The sequence below is a fragment of the Zeus faber genome (genome assembly GCF_960531495.2).
Source record: "Zeus faber genome assembly, chromosome: 9".
NCBI lineage: Eukaryota > Metazoa > Chordata > Actinopteri > Zeiformes > Zeidae > Zeus > Zeus faber.
In genome coordinates this window covers 3,140,700-3,161,672 of record NC_137197.1, presented here as the reverse complement: position 1 = coordinate 3,161,672, position 20,973 = coordinate 3,140,700, and the positions used below count along the sequence as shown (strand labels likewise).

General features: G+C 44.0%; 1 protein-coding gene across 1 annotated transcript in view; it reads right to left on the bottom strand.

Moving 5' to 3' along the window:
- The window catches only part of gbe1b (glucan (1,4-alpha-), branching enzyme 1b), a 113,140-nt gene that overhangs the window by 87,871 nt on the left and 4,296 nt on the right, over window positions 1-20,973 (bottom strand). The window contains exon 2 of the mRNA XM_080006319.1: window positions 7,162-7,331. Coding sequence (XP_079862445.1) covers window positions 7,162-7,331 — 170 coding nt within the window. The remainder of the gene's footprint in view (window positions 1-7,161; window positions 7,332-20,973) is intronic.

The following is a 20,973-nucleotide window of genomic DNA, read 5'->3' as shown; positions in this document are numbered from 1 at the left end:
TACAGGTTGAAGAATCTCACCAAAATATAACGTCAATGCTCACATGGTCAGTGACTTTATTTTCCCATTGCTTAACATCACATCCATAACCTGCTGTCACCAAAGCACCAACTGTCATTGGAATACATATGATGCCACCAAACATTTATTACCAAAATACTATCTTGGTAGAGTCGATCTAAAACATTGTGTTTATCATGCAGTAATGCACATCTGCTTGCTATTCATGAGCAAAAACAATCAAGATGAGAAAAAAAAAATTAATCATCACAGTTGCTCCAGAAGTGACCGGGCACATCACCAACACTTTCCACAGTCAGGCAGTCATTTCAACCCCCCCCCAAATTTATTTATCTTTCGTTGCTTAACGTCCTCAGAAAAAAAACAGTGTATTACGCATCCAACCTCCACCACATTCATGACCGGTGCTGCTGGGCTGTTTCCACATTTGCTATGAAATTGAAATCAAATAATATGACTGAGCCATGTCAAAATGTAATCTCTCACAGAATTGAATGTTAGAATTGAGCTACTGCCCAAGGTCCTGGGAGATAATTAAAAGGGAAAAAGGAAAACGGAAATCTCGATGAGGGACGGCAGCGATGGAAGTAAAAAGCACGAGAAGACACATAGGGACAACAAATACATTGACAGATTGTACAGTTTGGGACAGTATTTCATTCCGGGGGCATTGATATTACAATGGAATTTCCCTCTACTACGGCTTGTTTGGAAAGGGGGCGGCGCCGTCACCTTACAGCGCCATAGAATATGCTTTGAATGTTATCAAATCATTAACAAAAGTACCACACAATGTACAATATGAACCAGTTAATCCAAACAGCACTATTCAAATTGAATGTGTCTCTATATTGTCCATGCTCATCTTCTGATAGCTCCCTGTTCGTGCACATTATGGATCATATTTTGAATAAATAACATAGGGTATTCATATGTTTGTTGTTGTGGTGGAGATTACACAAGCCACTTGGATTGTTTTAGGAACAATCTTTATTGTGTATAATAATAACACCAATAATAAGACCATGCTCTTTTGGGAAGACCTTAATATCCGATCCAATCTCAGCTACTATTCTTGTTGATGTTGACTCAATTATTTCCAAGTTGTTGTATTGACATATTATATTGACATAACATATAAGGACTTATCATACTGCACTCGCTAAAACAAAAAAACATTTGTAAGAATTTTTCTTAAATTTTTTGATTCCTAACAGCTATCTTGGGACTTGAATTTAGAAACGGGTGCACAAAAATTTACATTTCAGGTTGCTCCAACGGTCGACGTCTGCTTTGATTGATTTTATTATGTAAGTAGCTTTGCACAAAAGCGTCTGATCTATCTTACGGCGCGCACACACACACACACACACACACACACACACACACACACACACACAGTATATATTGAACATCGATCAAAATGAGCGTTCGATTTTCGAACTTTTAAATCACTAGCAGGTTTGCTATTCTCCCTGTATTTTTGAGGGTAATATTGTCCACTGTCCGCATCTTTCAGGGCTGGACATCAATGCTTGCCCGCTTGCCCAGGGCAAGTCAACTCTGTGTTGGGGGAGTGGAATGCCTCATCAGTTGTCAGTTGTCCGATCGTACAAGTGAAAAATAAATGTGATCTCCAATGTCATATTGTAAATTATGAGAAACTAAACTGCGTACCATATCTGCGTACTGGTACAGGAGCCGGAGCTCGCAGCTTGTGCATTTTAATAATTTGAAGAAGACGTGTGCTCCAATTCAATAAGATATGATATATTTTACAATATGTCCGCTCGATTTGTCCACTTGAGAGTACAGAACAGAGTACCAGCAGTTTGTGAGAAGTGCTGGTACGTGCTCCATAAGAGTAGTTAACGTTATGGATATGATTTCAAGATTCAAGATTTTTTATTTGTCACATACATATACATACTTTCATACATATATGCAGTGAAATGTAATGCAACGCACCCGGTGATAGCACACAATATGTCCTAGGAAAAAAAAGAAATAAAAGTAAAGAATTCCTTTCTAATAGACCGACTAACTGACTCCTAAAACGTAATACAGTAAGTTGAATACTTATAGAAATAAAATATATAGAATAAAATACAATAAAAATAAAATGAAATGGAATAGATAGAGGGAACATGCCTATGTATGTACAGATATGTGCAATTAAAGTGGCATGTGAATTAAAGTGGCATGTGAATGTGAATAAATTGAGGTAGCGTTTGAGATAATACAGCACAGTATACAACAGTACGGCGCAGCAATACGGCATCACGAACAACCCTGAACAGTGACACAGTATGTGGTACAGTATGCTACATACAGTACAGTAGGTAGTGGAGCCTAGTGTATGGCTCAGTTAGGACCCCTGGTGAGGTCAGCATTGACAGTTCTAATGGCGTGCGGGAAAAAAAACTGTCTCAGTCTCTGTTCTCGCTGTGTGACTGCGGAGGCTCTTGCCCGACCGCAGCAGCTGAAACAGTCCGTTGTTGGGGTGATGAGGATCCTTCATGATCCTGCAGCTCTGCTACTACACCTCCTGGTGTATAACTCCTGCAAGGGGGGGGAGGGTAGTTCCAGTGGTACGTTCAGCTGAACGCACCACCCTCTGCAGGGCGCACCTGTCCTGAGCAGTACAGTTCCCAACCCAGGCAGTGATGTTGCCTGTCAGGATGCTCTCCACTGCTCCAGAGTAGAAGGACTTGAGGATCCTCACCGAGACCCGGAATTTCCTCAGCTGCCTGAGGTGGTAGAGACGCTGCCTCGCCTTTCTCACCAGAGTGTCTGTGTGTACAGTCCATGTTAAGTCCTCTGTGATGTGGACTCCCAGGTATCTGAAGCTGCTCACCCTATCGACAGAGGTCCCATTAACCCACAAGGGCGCGTGCGTCCTCGATTGTGATCCACGCCTAAAGTCCACAATCAGCTCCTTGGTTTTGCTGACGTTCAGGTGGAGGCTGTTGTCCTGGCACCAGAGTGACAGGTCAGCCACCTCCTCGCGGTAGGCCTTCTCATCACAGTCGGTGATCAGTCCCACGACCACGGTGTCGTCAGCAAACTTGATGATGGTGTTGGAGCTGGACCTGGCCACACAGTCATGTGTGTACAGGGAGTACAGTAGGGGGCTGAGGACGCAGCCCTGGGGGGATCCTGTGTTCAGGGTGAGGGAGCTTCACATGTACTTCCCCACCTTGACCACCTGGAGGCAGCCTGTGAGGAAGTCCAGGATCCAGGTGCACAGCTGACCATTCAATCCTAGCTCCAACAACTTGACAGCCAGTCTGGTGGGGACTATGGTGTTGAAAGCTGAACTATAATCGATGAACAGCGTTCTCACATAGGCCCCCTTCTGGCCATCCAGGTGTGTGAGCGTGGTGTGCAGTACCTGGAGACCGCGTCATCCGTGGATCTGTTTTGCCGGTACGCGAACTGCAACGGGTCCAAGATGCGGGGGAGGGAGGCGCAGATGTAATCCTTAATCTGGATTGTGATCAAGTATATGATAATAATGTTAAACTGAACATGATGCTGTGATATGATGAGTAGAACTACGAAAAAGTCCAATTAGAGGAGAACGTACAGAGCGGAGAGTGACGCGGAGGAGGAGAGACACACCTGCAGTCGTGCTGAATGGTTCGTCGCCAATCGCTTTCGATGCATTTCGGGGGAACACCCCTCAGGCTCCTCGCACCAGGTCACAAAATATCAGCGCTGCGTGACCTCGCCCAGGTCACAAAATATCAGCGCTGCGTGACCTCGCCCAGGTCCCCAGGGGCCACGGCATCACGCCCTGGTGACGTCATTTGTGTCGACCGCACTCTGGTGCAGACGACGAAGTTGTCAAGGCGAGTCGCGCGGGAGAGGTAAGCGGCGGCGCGCTCCACACAATGATGTTAGTGGAGGCGTGTGGCGGTTTCGGAGCAGCAGAGGGTGGATTTTCAACCGGCAGCTCGGGCATAACACCAAATGAGGCATGAGGCACCGAAATCTGCGTTGCGATTGGGTTCTGTAGATATCGATCGTATAGGACCCGGTCCCGTAGTGGTATCGGGTTCTGGTACCCATCACAAACATCCCACGCATGATCATGTTTCAATTCAGTGTGTGCACAGGGAGGAGGGTTATTCACAGACGGGTCGGTCGCCAATGTGTGAGCGAGACAGAGAACGTGAGAGAGCAGGGCAGGGAGGGGCCGAGCAAATCAATGCACTGCGCGCAGCTCTACAATAAAATACGATTTCACCCATTTTAAATAGTAAAATAAATATTAAATCAATATGTGACGGTCAATGTTGATAGTGGCGGGCCACCACAAGTAAATCAATGTATAGGAAATTGTGTATCGTATACAGATACACTGTCAATTAGGGCTGTAGCCGACACACACACACACACACACACACACACACACACACACACACACACACACACACACACACACACACACACACACACACACACACACACACACACACACACACACACACACACACACACACACACACCCCTTGCTGACGGTATTGGTAACCTAAAATTACCTTCAGAAGTTGGGACCAGAGGCAACAGTGATTTCAGTGCAAACAGAAAGGTTGCACTCTCTAAAACTTTGCAGGTGATGATGAAATAACCAGCTACTAAAATATTAACAATCATCCCACACTGAAGAGAAACCCCTCAGTATGCAAGTTTATCCCGTGTTATCAATATTTACCACATTTCCTTCTCCCAGGTTGGCTGATTAAAATGGACCAATACCCTCGTAGCGCACAACCCTCCCTTTTCTGCTCAGTTTATGCTACTTTTGTGTTCAAGCAGGCGAATATTTTGAATATCTTATATAACGCAGCATGACGATATGCAACCTTTGTGTTTGGAATGAAATCTTTTTCCCTGTAGTTCCACCGCAGAAGTTAATTTCAGGCTCTTTTAAGCTATATTTTCCTCCTCCTTTCTTCTGTTTTCCAGTGAGGCTGATTTTTGTATTATTGCATTATTATTAAGAAGGTGGAGTGAGTCGGGGATTCATCTAATGGGACGGTTTGTCAAAAACAATTCAAAACTTTCATTTTGAATGAGACACCCTTGATGTATGAAATGAAAGTTACTGATGATAAATGATAAAAGTTTGAAAAATATTCAATAGCACAATATCCGAACGAAAGCTATGGCGAGTGATCAAACCTCTGCACATAATTTGAACTTTCTTTGCTCGACGGAGAAAAGAAAATAGTTATGGGCGAGGGCTTAGGGGCTCCACCAAAAGACTTTCAAAAGACTTCTAAAATCCCGGAGAGACCGAAGGAGCCCAGATGTAAGAGTTGAGATAATGTCAAGTCAGCCTGAGATTCTGTCTGGACTCAACACTTTCTGACCGTCTCAAACCAAACTACCCTTAAGACAAAAGAATCCCTTGAGATTCTCTCAAGATCATGGAAAATGTGTCTGGAACTCTAAAACGCCAGCTTAAGTCCTTGAGTGGAGAACGAGACGTCGCAGACTTCTGAATTGATTTAAGAGATAATGATCAATTAGCTCGACCAATATCCCGGAATGCAGATGTCATCTTTTTCTTTGGAATGGAGCGCTACGTGCAGCGACAGTGTCTGAATTTAAAAAACCAAACAGCGAGGTAATCGGGCGCAGGGTTCCATGTCGGAGACCCCTCTGTGATGTCACGGTGAGGCGTGGTGTCGTTTCAGCGGCTGCCAAGTCTCTTTGTGCCGTGAGCAGGAAGACGTTGTTTCTTTGTTTATCGCCAGGCGTCCAGACGAGACTCCTCGCCTCGTTGGGAGACCGCGCTCCAGCTTCCTCTGCAGCACGTTCCTCTTTTGTTGCCTTTAATCTTCTTTTGGGGAGATCTTGGCGTCTTGGTTTTGTTTCTGTTTCGCATCTCCCCACGGTTATGGTATGTTCAGCTCCTTTGTGTACATTCAATACAAAATTGGATAATTCTCTCTCAAAAAAATCTTCTAAAGCTGCTTTCACGCATGCAGCTCACAACTGGAGATTGTCCGTGTCAGACGTGTTTACGCCACCTGGAAATATTCTGTTTGTTTTAGACGAGGGGCGGAGCCTGGGTAGCGCGTGCAGGAGGCAGGACGCGACACAATGACACTGAAGAGTTTTAAGATGGCGGATGAGGCTAACAAAGATAGCGGACAAGGCTTCCGACCTTTTTGGGGTTGATACTCCATGTATTTGGACGTTATATAAACTAAAGAGTGTAAAGGAATATAAAGGAAAGCAGAAAGGAGTCGGAAGCGGCAAATCCGGACAATCACCTGCTCTGTTTACACATACCACTCAATCAGACATTACACAGACATTGTACTAGGGTGCTGGCTGAGTAAAGTCCAGGAAATGTCGGTTCCCAATAATTCGGACATTTGCGTTCACACATACAGCTCCTCCGGGTAATGTCTGGATAATTTCAGGGTTGCAATGCACGTGTGAAAGCAGCTTTAATAAAAATATAATCTTATTGTAATATAAGTTATGTTTTAGAATTGTTTCCTCCATTTGATTTGTTACTAAATTAACAAATTTAAGTATTCTGAACTTGTGAAGGTGTTTGAGCTGTAATTAAATTAGATAATACATTATTTGTTGGTTGAATTGCCTATTTTGTGACATCCACTTAAGTAAAAACAATAAACAAAATGTATACTTAGTGGGGATGCCTACTTGTCATATCAATGTAAACATCTTCATTTAATCAAAAAGTTTATATCACATTTTGATGAAATAAAGATGTTTACCTTGATTTAATGACGATTCCCATGGAATTTATAATGGAATCTACAATGTTACAGATGCTACGTTACAGACAACAATCAAATCCCTGAACTGGAAAATAACTTATTTACTGCTATGATTTAGTCCAAAAGTTAGACAAGGGAGTCTATTCTACCGTACACCCTTCTACTCCATCTTGACTTCTACTCTACATCTACCTGCACTCTATAGTGAAATGATGAGGGAACCTCACTTTCTCATAAAGACTTTGCAATATGATAAATTGTCCATTATTTGACGTTTTATCTGTTTGTTTTCGCAGCCTTTCAGATACAGTGTGGATCCATGAGACTATGTGTGGATCAATGGGGTCATACAAGGTCGCGGCAGACTCACTGAAGTCTCCAGTGAGGAAGAGCGCCTCGGCGGCAGGCGCCCACTCTCGGAACACCAGGCTGTTGTCGGGCTCTCGCTGCACGCCAAAGGTGGTGTAGCTGCGGGTGAACTGGTCGAAGCCGCCCTCCACCTCGTCCAGGGTGGACAGCTGCTTCCTCAGAAGCCCATACCTTCAGACCAAGAGGACAAAATGCACAAATTCAGCTTAAACATGATCAATGCAGGTAGATCAACAGCAGAGACAAGTATTTTTAATATAATAATGTATAGAAATTTCCAACTGTTGTATGTCATAACAAGATTCTCTATCCTGCATTGGCTGAAAATATATAATATTTGAAATTCAACAGCATATTATACCTTCAGCGGAATTGAAAAAGAGAACTTTGATTAAAAAAAAAAAAAGCCATTTTCAACCTGTTTTAATGGGGTGGCTAGTTTTTAATCTCCGAGCAAACTTGGAACCCGTATGCAAATGTTCACCATAACCGTGCAAATAGTCTGCATTCATTCAATGGATGAGGCAGCAGCAAGGAAAGCATCAGCTAGGCACAAACGCCAGTTTCTACGGTGAAGCAAACAGCACATGCATTTCTGCGAGACCTTTACCTTCCCCTGCCCTGACCAAGCTATGCAAATGAACACGCCTCATCGCCGCAACAAATTGTGACTACAGGCATATCCTGAAAGATAAACCTCTGTCTGTTACCTTCAACTTGGGCAGGATGGACTAAACTACTTTGCAATTTATCTTTCTTAAAGGTCCTGCAGCCAGCCGGGGTCCATATCAGGCTCCCCCCCCGGAGTAGAGGCTCCTGCAGACAGCAGGGCTAAGTGCGCTCTCTCGCCTCCAGCCTTGGAACCAGGCTCAGACTGGCATGTGGAAGCCCCGGGGCGAGTGATGATGGGCTGGAGAAACAGTGCCATTTCTCAGCAGCTGCTCCTCGTGTCGGCCCCAGTACGCACAGACAGCGGCTGCTAAATAAAAGCTTTCGGACAGAAACAGGCACTCCCGTCGCTGCTTTGCCACCGATTCAGACTTACTGAGAGAGATGACTTAAGGATGGACTCGGTGAGGAGACTTCCACCACCCAGACATTAGTTGTTGTGAAAGTCAGGCTGTCGAGAAGGGAATGGGATACAGGGAGGGTGGGGTGTGATGGGACACCTAGCCTCCCCCCCGATTACAGCGAGTTACTGTAACAGTGCCAGTAATAATCAGACACTCTAAGTACATATAAAAGACAATTGGTTCCATATAATGAAGTCATATGCTCAATCAAAAATCGATTTTCTTGCATATTTTATATAATCAGACAGAGCCTTTAGCCATCTTGCCGTTAATCCTCCATGCCCTTCTTGAAATATTTGCTTTTGATGGAGATGCTGTGCTCCCCGTTTAACCCACAGACCGCCAGGCTACGGAGATGGTCTTATATTTTCTTTACTTATTAAGAATGTAAAAAAATGTATTAAACTCCCATATTCGCTCAAATATAAACCGGTACTCAAATAAAAACGGGCCCCTTAAAAAATGACGGCAGCGTGGTCTACAGAGACAGATATATGCCTCAAATAAAGTCCGGGGGGAAAACTGATTGGCGCTGCAGCGCCAATCCAGTGCAAAGCTCAACTCCCAAACAAAGCCCAAAAAATTAATAAACGTTATGTTTTTTATTGTCGATGTATTTAATTTACAAAATTTTCTACTGCTGCTTGGCAGATCACAGATCACTTCTTGGGGCCAAATACCCCACTCTGAGAACTGCCGCTCTCTAGCGCTCCAAGCAGGAAGCGGTGCATTCACGGGGGGAGCGCTCACGCTACCTGTGCGACCCGGGAGCAGGTTGTTTGTTTGCTGTTTGTTTGCTGTTTGTATGTTACTTGTTTTTGTGTACAACAAGCTGCTCCAAACAAATTGCCCCTAGTGGGATTATTAAAGTTGTTTGTATTGTACTGTATGGTTCAAGGCGAACTCGGAAAACTGTAATTCCCTGTGAACTAGCACCACAAGTGCGACATTTTGGGTCGCTACAAGCTCTCTATTTTCACCATACATGTGTTTGCATGGCACCCAGACGGAAGTTTGATTGAAAAATTATACTAAAATAGGATTAAATATACTTATTAAACAGAGAGAATTAGATAATAAAACCTGCCTCTAATACACCAACCAGCCACAACATTAAACCAGTGACAGGTGAAGTGAATAACATTGATCATCTGGTTCCAATGGCACCTGTCAAGGAGTGAGATATATTAGGCAGCAAGTGAAGAGTGAGTTGTTGAAGTTGATGTGTTGAAGCAGCGTAAGGATCTGAGCCACTTTGACAAGGAGCACATTGTGATGCTGGACGACTGGGTCAGAGCATCTCCACAAGCACAGGTCTTGTGGGCTGTTCCCGCTCTGCAGTGGTTACTACCAAAAGTGTCCAAGGAAGGACGACCGGTGAACTGGCAACAGGGTCATGGGGCCCAAGGCTCATTGATGCACGTGGGGAGTGAAGTCTAGTCCGTCTGGTTCGATGCCACAGAAGAACTACTGCAGCACAAAGTGTTGAAACAGTGAATGGTGCTATGATAGAAAGGTGTAGAACACACAGTGCAGTTTTTCGGCTACACAATATTAATGATAATTAGTGGGGTTTTGATGTTGTGGCTGATCAGTATATTAGCGTGCTTCCAATAAAGGCCTGGTACGTTCTGCAGTTGAGGAAAATAAAGGCCCTCAGTCACTATTTGAGGAAATACGGTATCAAAAACGAACACACACACACACATACACAACCCCCCCCCATATGGTTAAATAATAGGGATATTTATTAACAAATTTTTTGAGTTCTAAATAATGAATGCTTAGTTTGCCAACTATAAACTACTTCAGCCCACAGCATAAACGATCAGAATAGCATATAAATGCCACCTGTCTGTTTATTTTGTAAGGGAGATGCAACATTTGAATGTTTTGTACCCACGCACTGGGAACATTCCATGTACAACAGGGGAGCTCTGTGCTGTGACCCATAGCCTGAGGATTATTTTCTGCCCCAAGTTTCAGAACTGACACTGGAGGAAAATAATCCTCCATAACGTTAACGATATTGATTGTCCAGTGATAACTCATGTACAGGAGATATTAATATCGAAGTTTCCCCTTGTGGCAAACATTGATTAGGATGGCCTCCAGCCTAGAGCCAGAGGCATATTATTAAAGCACGTACGTCAACCTCCAGATAAACCTCCCTCTGCTGATAAATACTCTGCAGCGCTCCGACGTCCACAGTGATGTAGGCCGGAGGAGGAGTGCGACACAGCTCATAGGCTGGGAAAACGCACGGTTACCTTGAAACAGAATCAAATCTGCACTTATCATTAAAAATAACTACAGCATTAAAGAAAAAATAACAAAAAAAAAAAGGTGCAATTTGGGTTTTGTGACACAGAGGGATTTATTAGCAGGACAACAGTGTAATATTGGTCAGTGATCCTCAACCTTACTCATATCAAGGACCTTAAGTTGATATGCATCGGGCCACGGAACCCATTTATTGAGATTTTGTCTCTGGGATCCAATCTGAGAAGATCTTTAATGTTGGATATGATTTATTCCAAAATGACATACTGTCAATCATATAGTAACAGTCAAACTAGGATCCAAACAGTCATTATTGTCCATTCTCCAAACATCTTGGAAATTAATTAAAGATTATGTTTAGCTGTTAATGATTTGCTGAGGAACCCTTGGACCCTGCTGAAGGCCCCCTGGGGTCCCCAAACCCCACGTTGAGAACCACTCATTTCGGTATTTTAAGTGTAATTCAAGCAACAACAATTAACATCACAATATCTGATTGTGAGCTCTCAACATTGGATTATTGGATTACATTATTTAGTTTTTCATATAAAAGTGACAATAATTCAGGTCTGAACACAGGTGGAATACAGCGAACAGGAATACGGATTGACCGCCCCATCTAGAAGAGCTCTTTGGAAGGAGAGGGTCAGGGGGGTTCTATCTCTGAAATCCGTCTTCTGTAAACTCAAACGCTGCCAGGCGCTGGGCACCCTGGTGTGACTTGGTCAGTTGGAAAGGACTTTTCTGTTCTGTTGCGTTTCATGCGCCTGACAGCAACAGCTGAAGCCTTTCCTGAACAACAAGATGTGCTGAGGTAACGGGGAAAGCACCAGACGAGCTGGAGAAGAAACACCAGCGGTAACGTCTCAGAGAGCCTCGCCTTCCAGAGCTCAGCAACGAGGTGACTTTCAAATGCCGCTGTTAATGTCATTTCAGTGAAATTAATGAGGCCAAATAGGTAGCTGAATGTTTTCAGAAAGGTTGATTGATGAGGGCTAATATTTCCTGCTCACCTAATATCTTTGGTGAGCAGTGACCCCCAAGCAAGGTGGAAGTGAGAACGGAACCCTGGCACAGCTGTCTTTAAAGAAGTTAAGTAAGTTCACAATATGAGGGGGATTCAGCAACATTTACAGCCAAAGGTGCTTTCGAGCCTTGCTTCATTGTTTGGTTTTCCGGTGGAAACAGTGTGCTGGTACCCCCCCTCTATATCACAGCCTGACAATATAGGTTGCCCAGTTGCCCTAGGCAACATTTGGGCCATTATCAACTATCCACTGCCCTGACGTATTCATTGACTGTCAAAGATGGCAAAACAAGTGAGAATATTGAAATATGGATTCTAATTATATAGGATCATAACCACTCAATTATGATATTTAGCAACCATTTTGTCAATCTTGGCAATCGACAGCTGATCCATGGTTTGCCAACTGGCAAACAACAGCTGTGTCCGCCCTTGCTATATACACACACACCTTAAATGTTCCCATATCCTTCTGTTTTCAGCAATTTTAAATTGTTCGTAAATCTACTACACATGTTAATAGTTATTCCATACAGAAAGAAATTGCTCTCATTTATCTACCAATTACCAAGCCAAGACTTCCCTCACCTTCACCTTCCAGATGAATAGACCATTTAGTGGGTAGCTTACTAGATTGGCTATTTAACCTGGTAAAAAGTAGTTGGTTGTGCCAAGATCCGCAGCGTCATTGCGTCACGTCCTGCCTCCTGCACGCTCTACCTAGGCTCCGCCCCTCGTCTAAACCAAAAGGAATATTTTCAAGTGGTGTAAACATGTCTGACACTGACAATCTCCGGTTGTGAGCTACATGTATGAAAGGGCAACTCTGGACAATGTCCAGACTGGATTTTCTGGGCACTGTCCGGAGTGCATGTGTGAAAGCAGCCTGTGTGGGTGTAATGCTTGGGACCCAAGGACATGCAGTGTCGAATTTGGTGCAATTTGGAGATGTGTAATATTAACAAACTTTGAATAAACTAGCGAACAGCGAGCCAGTGTGGGGCCTGGCTTCAGGGATCTTCAGAATCTGATTAGGTTCATTCCCCTGTATGGTGATGGGAGGATATCTCTTTCCCTCTTCATCAGAACACTTATTGAGCACAACTGACAATGCACTTAAATCAAATGAGATTGGAGCTTTAAACAGATCTTTGAAGATATCACAGCTACATCTCAATCAGCCTCTTCCTCCTGGTCAGCATTGCTGTAATTTAACTCTAAAACAAGTTGTGATGACACATTAAATGCAAAAAGGAAAAACAATGGATTCCTTGCTGCATCCATTTGTTTAAATTTTGCAGATACATGGCTCTACTTGGTGCAAGAAAAATAAGTTAAAAAAAAGACAACCTACAAGAACAAAAAAAAACAATGCTTTACACAACAGGGGGTAAATGATGACGCATATCAATAGAGTTCACTGGGTTGGAGAATTGACATCTACAACTGTTTTTCCATTGTTCTTTGACAATGACATATGAAACAGATTCCTCCCAGAAAATGACTCCTGGGAATAAAAAAAAAAGAAAAGAAAGATGGAAACTAGGTTCTTTGCATACCTATATCAAGGAGTCAGGAAGGAAACTGGAAATCCAGAAAGCATGCAGAGACTCCTGCACACAGTCTACATTTGCAATTAAACAGATCCGCACGGAAAAACATCAAACAATGAACAAAACGTTATCTTACCATGTCTTTAAATCAATGCACGTAAGGCTTGAATCATATGATATATTTCCTGTCAAGATATAGATTAAAAGTGTGCATTCCCCTCATCAGTGCCCTACAGAGTAGGAGGAAGAGTAGATGTGAGGGAAGTAGAGAAGACATACTGTACAGTTAGAGTAGAGGTAGAGTAAAAGGAGATAGAGTGGACGTGGAGTAGAATAGGGGTAGAGTAGCTTAGAGGTAGAGTAGAGGCAGAGTAGATTAGAGGTAGAGTAAAGGGTGAGTAGATTAGAGGTAGAGTAGAGGCTGAGTACAATAGAGGTACAGTATAATAGGCGTATAGTAGCGGTAGAGTACATCAGAGGTAGAGTAAAGGTATAGGCCTCATAGGTATAGAGGTCAAGAAGATTAGAGACACAGTAGCCATAGGGCGGAGCAGAATAGAGGTAGAGTAGAGGTAAAGTAGATTAGAGGTAGAATAGAGGTAGAGTAGATTAGAGGTGGAGTAGATTAGAGGTAGAGCAGAAATAGAGGCAGAGTAGAGGTAAAGTAGATTAGAGGTAGAGTAACGGTAGAGGGAGTAGTGGTAGAGTGGAGGTAGAGTAGAATAGAGGTAGAGTAGAATAGAGTTACGGTAGATTAGATGTAGAATAGAGGTATAGTAGATTAGAGGTAGAGTAGCAGTAGAGTGGAGGTAGAGGTGGAGTAGTGGTAGAGTGGGGGTAGAGTAGAATAGAGGTAGAGGGGAGGTATAATAGCATAGAGTTGGGGTAGATTAGAGGTAGAATAGAGGTATAATACATTGGAGGTAGAGTAGCAGTAGAGTGGAGGTATAGTAGAATAGAGGTGGAGTAGAGGCAGAGTAGAATAGTGGTGGAGTAGATTAGAGGAAGAGTAGAGAGAGTAAGAGGACCTATTAAGAAGTATTTTCCTGAACACAGTGTGAGGACTCAAACGCTGCACCATCATATTTTTTTCCATCTTAACTGTTTTACTGATAAACGCTTTGGTAACAAATATACAATTTACAGAAATAACAATGTGCTGTTTTATTTTAAGGAAAAAGTCACAATTTCGAAGAAGTGCTTTAACAGACAAAGTTATTAAGTTAAATTGTGGGTTTTTTTAACATAGAGACCAAATAATAAATTAACAAATGTGAACATAAGGTCTGTGGTCGGTACATTACTGTCATTAACAACCATGACGAGTCTCAGCTTTTTATCACAAACACACACAAATAAATATGCAGGGTTTCAGCAGAATTGTTTTTATATAAAAATATTTCGTGCATATATCCACATACATCCTCTTTGTGAATGTGAATGAGCTTTGTCCGTGTGTCACTCGCTCGCTCTATTTTCTTTATCCGCCAGCTGAGCAGGTGCAGAGACAGATTTACAGTCATTAAATTTAAAAAAGGTAAAAAAAAAAAACTAATAAAATTAAAAGGGAAACAGACGCAGTGTGCTGGAAGAGGCTCCGTCCAGATTCTACAGGTGTTCCAGGCTCTGCCAGCGAGTAGCACACGCCCCTCGCAGCACACCGCGGCCCGGGATGGAGCACAGGGTCTCACCAGGGGGTGGCGCAGAGGTTCAGTTCTCTTTTACATTTTTTTGGGTACACTTTCTAAAATCACCAACAAAAGGATAAAGAGCGGAGGAGCAGAATAAAAGGACCAAATCTTGTAATTATCCCGGGGGGGGGGGAGTCACGGACAAAGTGTCTCCATTACGCACAGTTTTGTTTCCATAAGGAGACGTAAATTAAATTATAAACACACTGTTGTGTTGCGCCGGTCGCCCCATCGCTGGCGTGCACATCGTCGGCAGCGTCGGAGAGGGAGACGTGCGCAAATTGCGCCTCGATCGCTCCCTCTCCATGTCCCCCCTCGGGAAGACGCCCTAGGCAGCCGCTTATCACCTCAAGGAAGAGCCGTCCTTGACTCAATCAAATCAATTCTCACTCTCCCCTCGTTTCACATGATGTAAAAAATTAAAATGAAAAAAAAACGGTCAGCATATTTGCATGTCGCACTGGTGCTCCTAGTTATAGAATATAGCAGCACTGTCTCCAAAAATGGTCATATAATGCAACTTAATGGTCACAGTCTGGAGACCTAAAATATAATAAGGCAATATATCACCAAACAAACACTCTCCTCCTGGCTCCTGGTGGAAAGAGCGCCCAACGGTAACTCCACAACAAAACTCAATAATTCTAACTGACTTAACCGAAGTTCAACAAACGGACTGGGGCCACTGGGGCCACTGGGGCCACTGCCCGTGACACGGTGATGAAATGTGGATTCTCTCTCTGCGCAGTCACAGGCCTCGCTCCGTTCCGATAAGAAGATAAGTACTATTCTCTGCAAAGCGAGATGCCGCCGCTGATAGCTCTTGATTTCACAACACCGTGGCTCGCAACGCAGGTTTCAACGCTGGGGGTGTTGAAGACCAGGGGCCCGACGGAGCGCCAGCATCCTATGTAAAATAACGTGCGTTACTTTTCATCATGCTCGTCCGCCGCCAGGACGCAATCTGGATGACATTTTCAGGTGTAAAGCAGCTGCTCTGTTACCTGACATTACCAAGCACATCCGCCGCAGCAATGAGCGATAAGAATCTCTACGGTACTAAAGTCGAGTTCACTGCCGCTTTGCATTGCTGATGGCACCGCGCAACGTTAACTTCAGACACATTGTGTGCTTGAGACACACAAATAATGCAAATCTGTGACTCGAGCAAACAAAACCTAATGAAACGGAATTTAGACAAAAAAAAAAAAAAAAAAGACTTGTAGATCTCTTTAATGAAGCTTACAGGAAACGGAAAAATGACATCAAGATTGGATGGCTGGTTTGAATGTCAGCCCATATTACGAGAGAAAATTTCAAATAATTTAAGGCAGGAACAGGAACTGGACGCAATGACGTTAAGCAAATGGAGTTACAAAACACAGAATGTCCCCTGGGACCGTTGACTTCCAGGACACGTCTGTTTACTTTTAAAGATTAGTTTGGCCACAAGGCCAGTACCGCAGAAAGAACACCAGCAGTTCATCTAATAGTCTTATCTCAGAGGCAGAAGTGAATTATCTCTAAAATGACAGTATAATAGGACAACACATAGTATACAATGGAGCATGTCAACAACAAAACAAATGGAATTGCATAATAATAATATACCATCTGGGGTTTCTATAGCCTCGATTAGGTGTGCTGCAAAAGAAGACCAAGTTAAATGACTTCAACCAACTGGATTTTTCCCCAAAAAATAGAACCTCCAGGAAAATATCCGTGAATACCAGTAACAACAAACATCCTGAGTGAGGACACGCAGCCGACAGGGAGTTCATTCGTGTACTGTCAAGCACACATGGAAATAACAAAAACAAACGCCAAAGAGCACTGCAATAATATTCACTTTATAATACTGTGAAATGATTTGCTGTACTGCAGGTCACAAGAAGGATTGGAGCTTTGGGTCGTTGAACTGAGTAATTGAGTAAAAAAAAAAAGTGGTATTTATACATTTAGACTTGAGTTAATCGTATTTTCCCTCCTGGTCCAAGAGATGCAGCCAACTGGTCGTCCATTCAGAAGACAGAAGCTGCAAATGAATCCAAAGCCTCTTCTATCGAGCCAAACCATTGTGGATTTAACAACAGAATCTCTACTCAAAGTGCCAATCCTATCAGATCCTCTCTGTTGGGAGGATTACATTTAAAATCCCAGAATTCCATTTGAAAGTGAAAGATTTTTGGGGATATTGTTATTTTTTGTGAATGTTCATCCATCGACGGTTTACTGACCACAACTAGCAACGCTGTAGCTAATTGACCGTGGCTGCCTTCCACTTCCTGCATGTGGCAGAGATGTGTGTGTATGTGTGTGTGTGTGTGTGTGTGTGTGTGTGTGTGCACTGTTTATACTGTTTCTCAAACAGTGACAACTAAAGAAAAGTACCATATAAAAGGGTTTAGCAAAATTATCTAAATATTTTAATGGAAAATATATATAAAAGTGATGGGTAGCGTTATTTAGATTGCTTCGTCACCAATTAGTCAGTTTGCCTAATCCGATTGAGACTGAAATTTAAACTTTAAATTCAAACGTTTGTTTGTTATTTGGTCCGAGTGGGTTTAACACCGTGTCATGGGATGCGGGGCCTGTGGCTTTAACAGATTGCATTGTGGGAATGTGGGAGCTCTGTGTGCGCCAGGCTTTTCATTATTTTTGTTGTTTTGGCCCAAATCCGAGAGCGAGTACTGCGTTCACACCTGCCCCAAAGGAGCCGCACCAAGGGGGCAAACGCAGCAGGTTCCATTCAAACCGACTAAACACTGCAGATGTGTCGTTCTGTCTGAGCTTTGTATTGCACAACATTTAACACCCTGAACACTACGGGAGTGTATGCCATCCCGTGCGCAAAGTTTTATTCAAATGCTCAAATTTTGAGCTATGCTTGAGCCTCGAGCTGTGAATGAACGCTTCTGGAAACTAGAGATCCGGGCGTAAAATTGGAGCCGTAGATCACATCTGTGGGGGCAATCACAGCCGTCGCTATAGAGTCCGATAGGTTGATGCATATCTGGATGGATTTCATCCCATGCCTTTGGTTTTGGCTCTGTCCTTTTGTTCACAGATCTCATGTCACCTGTAGTGTTGTTGTCATCGTGTCCTGTTGGCTGGTAGAGCCCAGGACATGACGACAACACTTACAGGTGACATAGGAGATATAAAACACTTCATGTTTACTGTCAAAAACGAGTGCAATATGAGCCAAAATGTAAAGGATGAAACACGCTCTGAAAAAGCTTAGTGTTCAGAGGGTTCAGAAAATCACACAAACATTGAAACATCAAGGTTCAAATGAAAGGCAGAGCAGCTTCTAATGGTAACAGCTTCTAATCTAATTTCGGCAAACGTAGTAACTGTGCAGATAGCAGGGCTGTCAAGACTCATTTTAGCCCGCTCAGATGCATTTTCGGGGGTTAATAAAGTTGGAATCAAGCAAATTAACGTTTTGTCTCTGATACAACTACAAAGTGTGTTCATTTTAGGGATTTTGTTTCATTCCATGAACTATGATTGACTCTAGATAATAACTGAATAAGTCTATATTAATAATTGTTTTTATTCAATTTTGTCTTTTAGCCGTACAGGACTCCATGGGGTCCAAATCCAGCCTGCAGGCAGTATCTTTGACAACACTACTTTATAGCAATGCAACACCTGCAGGATAAGATAGTAAAGACATGTTAGATATAGTTTAGATTTAATGATAAAATTATATAAAAAGGTGGTGCACCACACAAGCTCAGCAGCGAGTCAACGACAGCTGCACAGGACCAGACTGTATCAGACGCATGCTAAGCACCTCCTTCACTGAGGACCCCTTGCAATACTGCCGAAGACCCTCAGGGGGGCCGCAAAGCCCACATTGGGAGTCTTGAGGGGCTCTGAACATCCGCAGGGGTCCCTGGACCTCATGTTGAGAACCACCACGTTTTAGAAAACCAACGCACATTAACACTAGGAAGTAATGGGGTGCTGCTTTTCTCCATTAACATGATTCACATGAGGTATTTGACTTCTGGGGGTTTACACTATGGCCACTTGAGGTGGGTGGGTATATTATTTCTGTTCTTCTAGTGAACGGTCATCCATAGACGGTTTACTGACCACAATTAATTAGGCTTCTCCTTCTTTGGGCTGGTCCCGTTAGGGAATGGCCACAGCAGATCATCTGCCTCCAATACCTTGTGTTCTGCGCATCTTCCTCCCTGACACCACCCGCCTGCATGTCCCCTCTCACCACATCCATCAAGCTTCTCTTTGGCTTCCTCTTGCCTGGCAGCTCCACCCTCAGCCTCCTTCTCCCAATGTAACTCTCATCTCTCCTCCACACGTGTCCAAACCATCTCAATCTGGCCTCTCTCGCTTTTCCACCAAACTGTCCAACCTGAGCTGTCCCTCTAATGTCCTCGTTCTTAATCCTGTCCATCCTTGTCCCTCCCAATGAAAACCTCCACATCCTCAACTCTGCCACCTCCACTTCATCCACCTGCCTTTTAGTCAGTGCCACCGCCTCTAAACCGTACAACATGGCTGCTCTCACTAGCGTCCTGTACAACTTCCCCTTCACTCTGTCTGGAACCCTTCTGTCACAAATCACTCCGGACACTCTTCTCCACCCACTCCACCCTGCCTGTAGTCTCTTCTCCACCCACTCCACCCTGCCTGTACTCTCTCCTTCACCTCTCTCCCGCATTCTCCGCTGCTTTGGATGGTCGACCCCAAGTACTTGAACTCATCCGCCTTCTCCACCTCCACTTCTTGCATTCTCAGCTTTTCTCCGCCCTCCCTCCCATTCAGGCACATGTATTGTGTTTTACTCCTGCTGACTTTCATTGCTCTTCTCTCTAATGCTGTCTCCACTTCTCCAGGCTCTCCTCCACCTGCTCCCTACTCTCGCTACAGATCACAATGTCATCTGTGAACATCATAGTCCACAGACTCTGCCTGACTTCATCTGTTAACCTGTCCATCACCATTGCAAACAAGGGCTCAGAGCTGATCCTTGATGCAGTCCCACCTCCACTTTGATGCCTTGGTCACGCCTACTGCACACCTTACTACTGACTGACTGCCCTCATACATATCCTGTACCACTCTTACCTACTTCTCTGCCGCCCCCGACTTCCTCATGCAATACCACACTTGCTCTCTCGGCACCCTATCATACGCTTTCTATAAATCCACAAAGACACAGTGCAACTCCCTCTGGCCTTCCCTGTACTTTTCCATCAGCATCTTAAAGCAAACATTGCATCTGTAATACTTATTCCAGGCATGAAACCATACTGCTGCTGGCTGACCCCCACCTCTCCTCTTAACCTAGCCTCCACTACCCTTTCCCATAACTTCATGTTGTGGCGGAACAACTTTATTCCCCTGTAGTTACTACAGCTCTGTACGTCTCCCTTATTCTTGAAGATGGGTACCAGTATACTTCTTCTCCTCCGGCATCCTCTCCCTTTCCAGGATGGCGTTAAACCCTGCTCTTCTTGGCCTCCAGAGTCATCCTTCAGACCACCATCTGATGCTGCCTAGCAACACATTCCCCTTCAAGACTTTGCAGTCACTAATCTCTTTCAGATTGCACCTCCTGCATAAGATGTAGTCTACCTGTGTGCACCTTCCTCTACTCTTGTATGTCACCCTGTGGTACTCCTTACGCTGCTTAAGCTAATTCACCCCAGCTGCCCTTCACTTCTTGGGTGTGGCAGACCCCGTCACCAACAACAAAAAATAACTCATACCCCTTTCACCAGTGGGAAAGGAAAAAAAGTGGGTTTCAGTCCCAGGTCAAATGGCCCTGCAATAGACCCGGGTTTCAATCGGCTTTGCCTCCGATTGACTCTGATCGGAACAGGACACTGGGGTCAACCTGTTAATTCTGGCCTTTTTACCGATGCGAGATCCGAAGCTTGTTGGAAGTTTTGGACATTGGCGCGTTATTAGAACGGAATATGTATCATTTTATATAATATGTATCACTCCATCATTTCATATCCTATTCAGAATCCAAATCACAAGTTATGGACTTTTTTTGCTCAAAGGAGACCCTAAAATGTTGTGAGTGTGGGGATCGCACCGTGGGGACCACAGCAGGTAACCCCCACGCTCCCCGCCGGGCTCCGAGCCACCGGCCCGCCGGCAGCATGGACGCTCCCCGTGGCTTCCGCTGGAGGCATG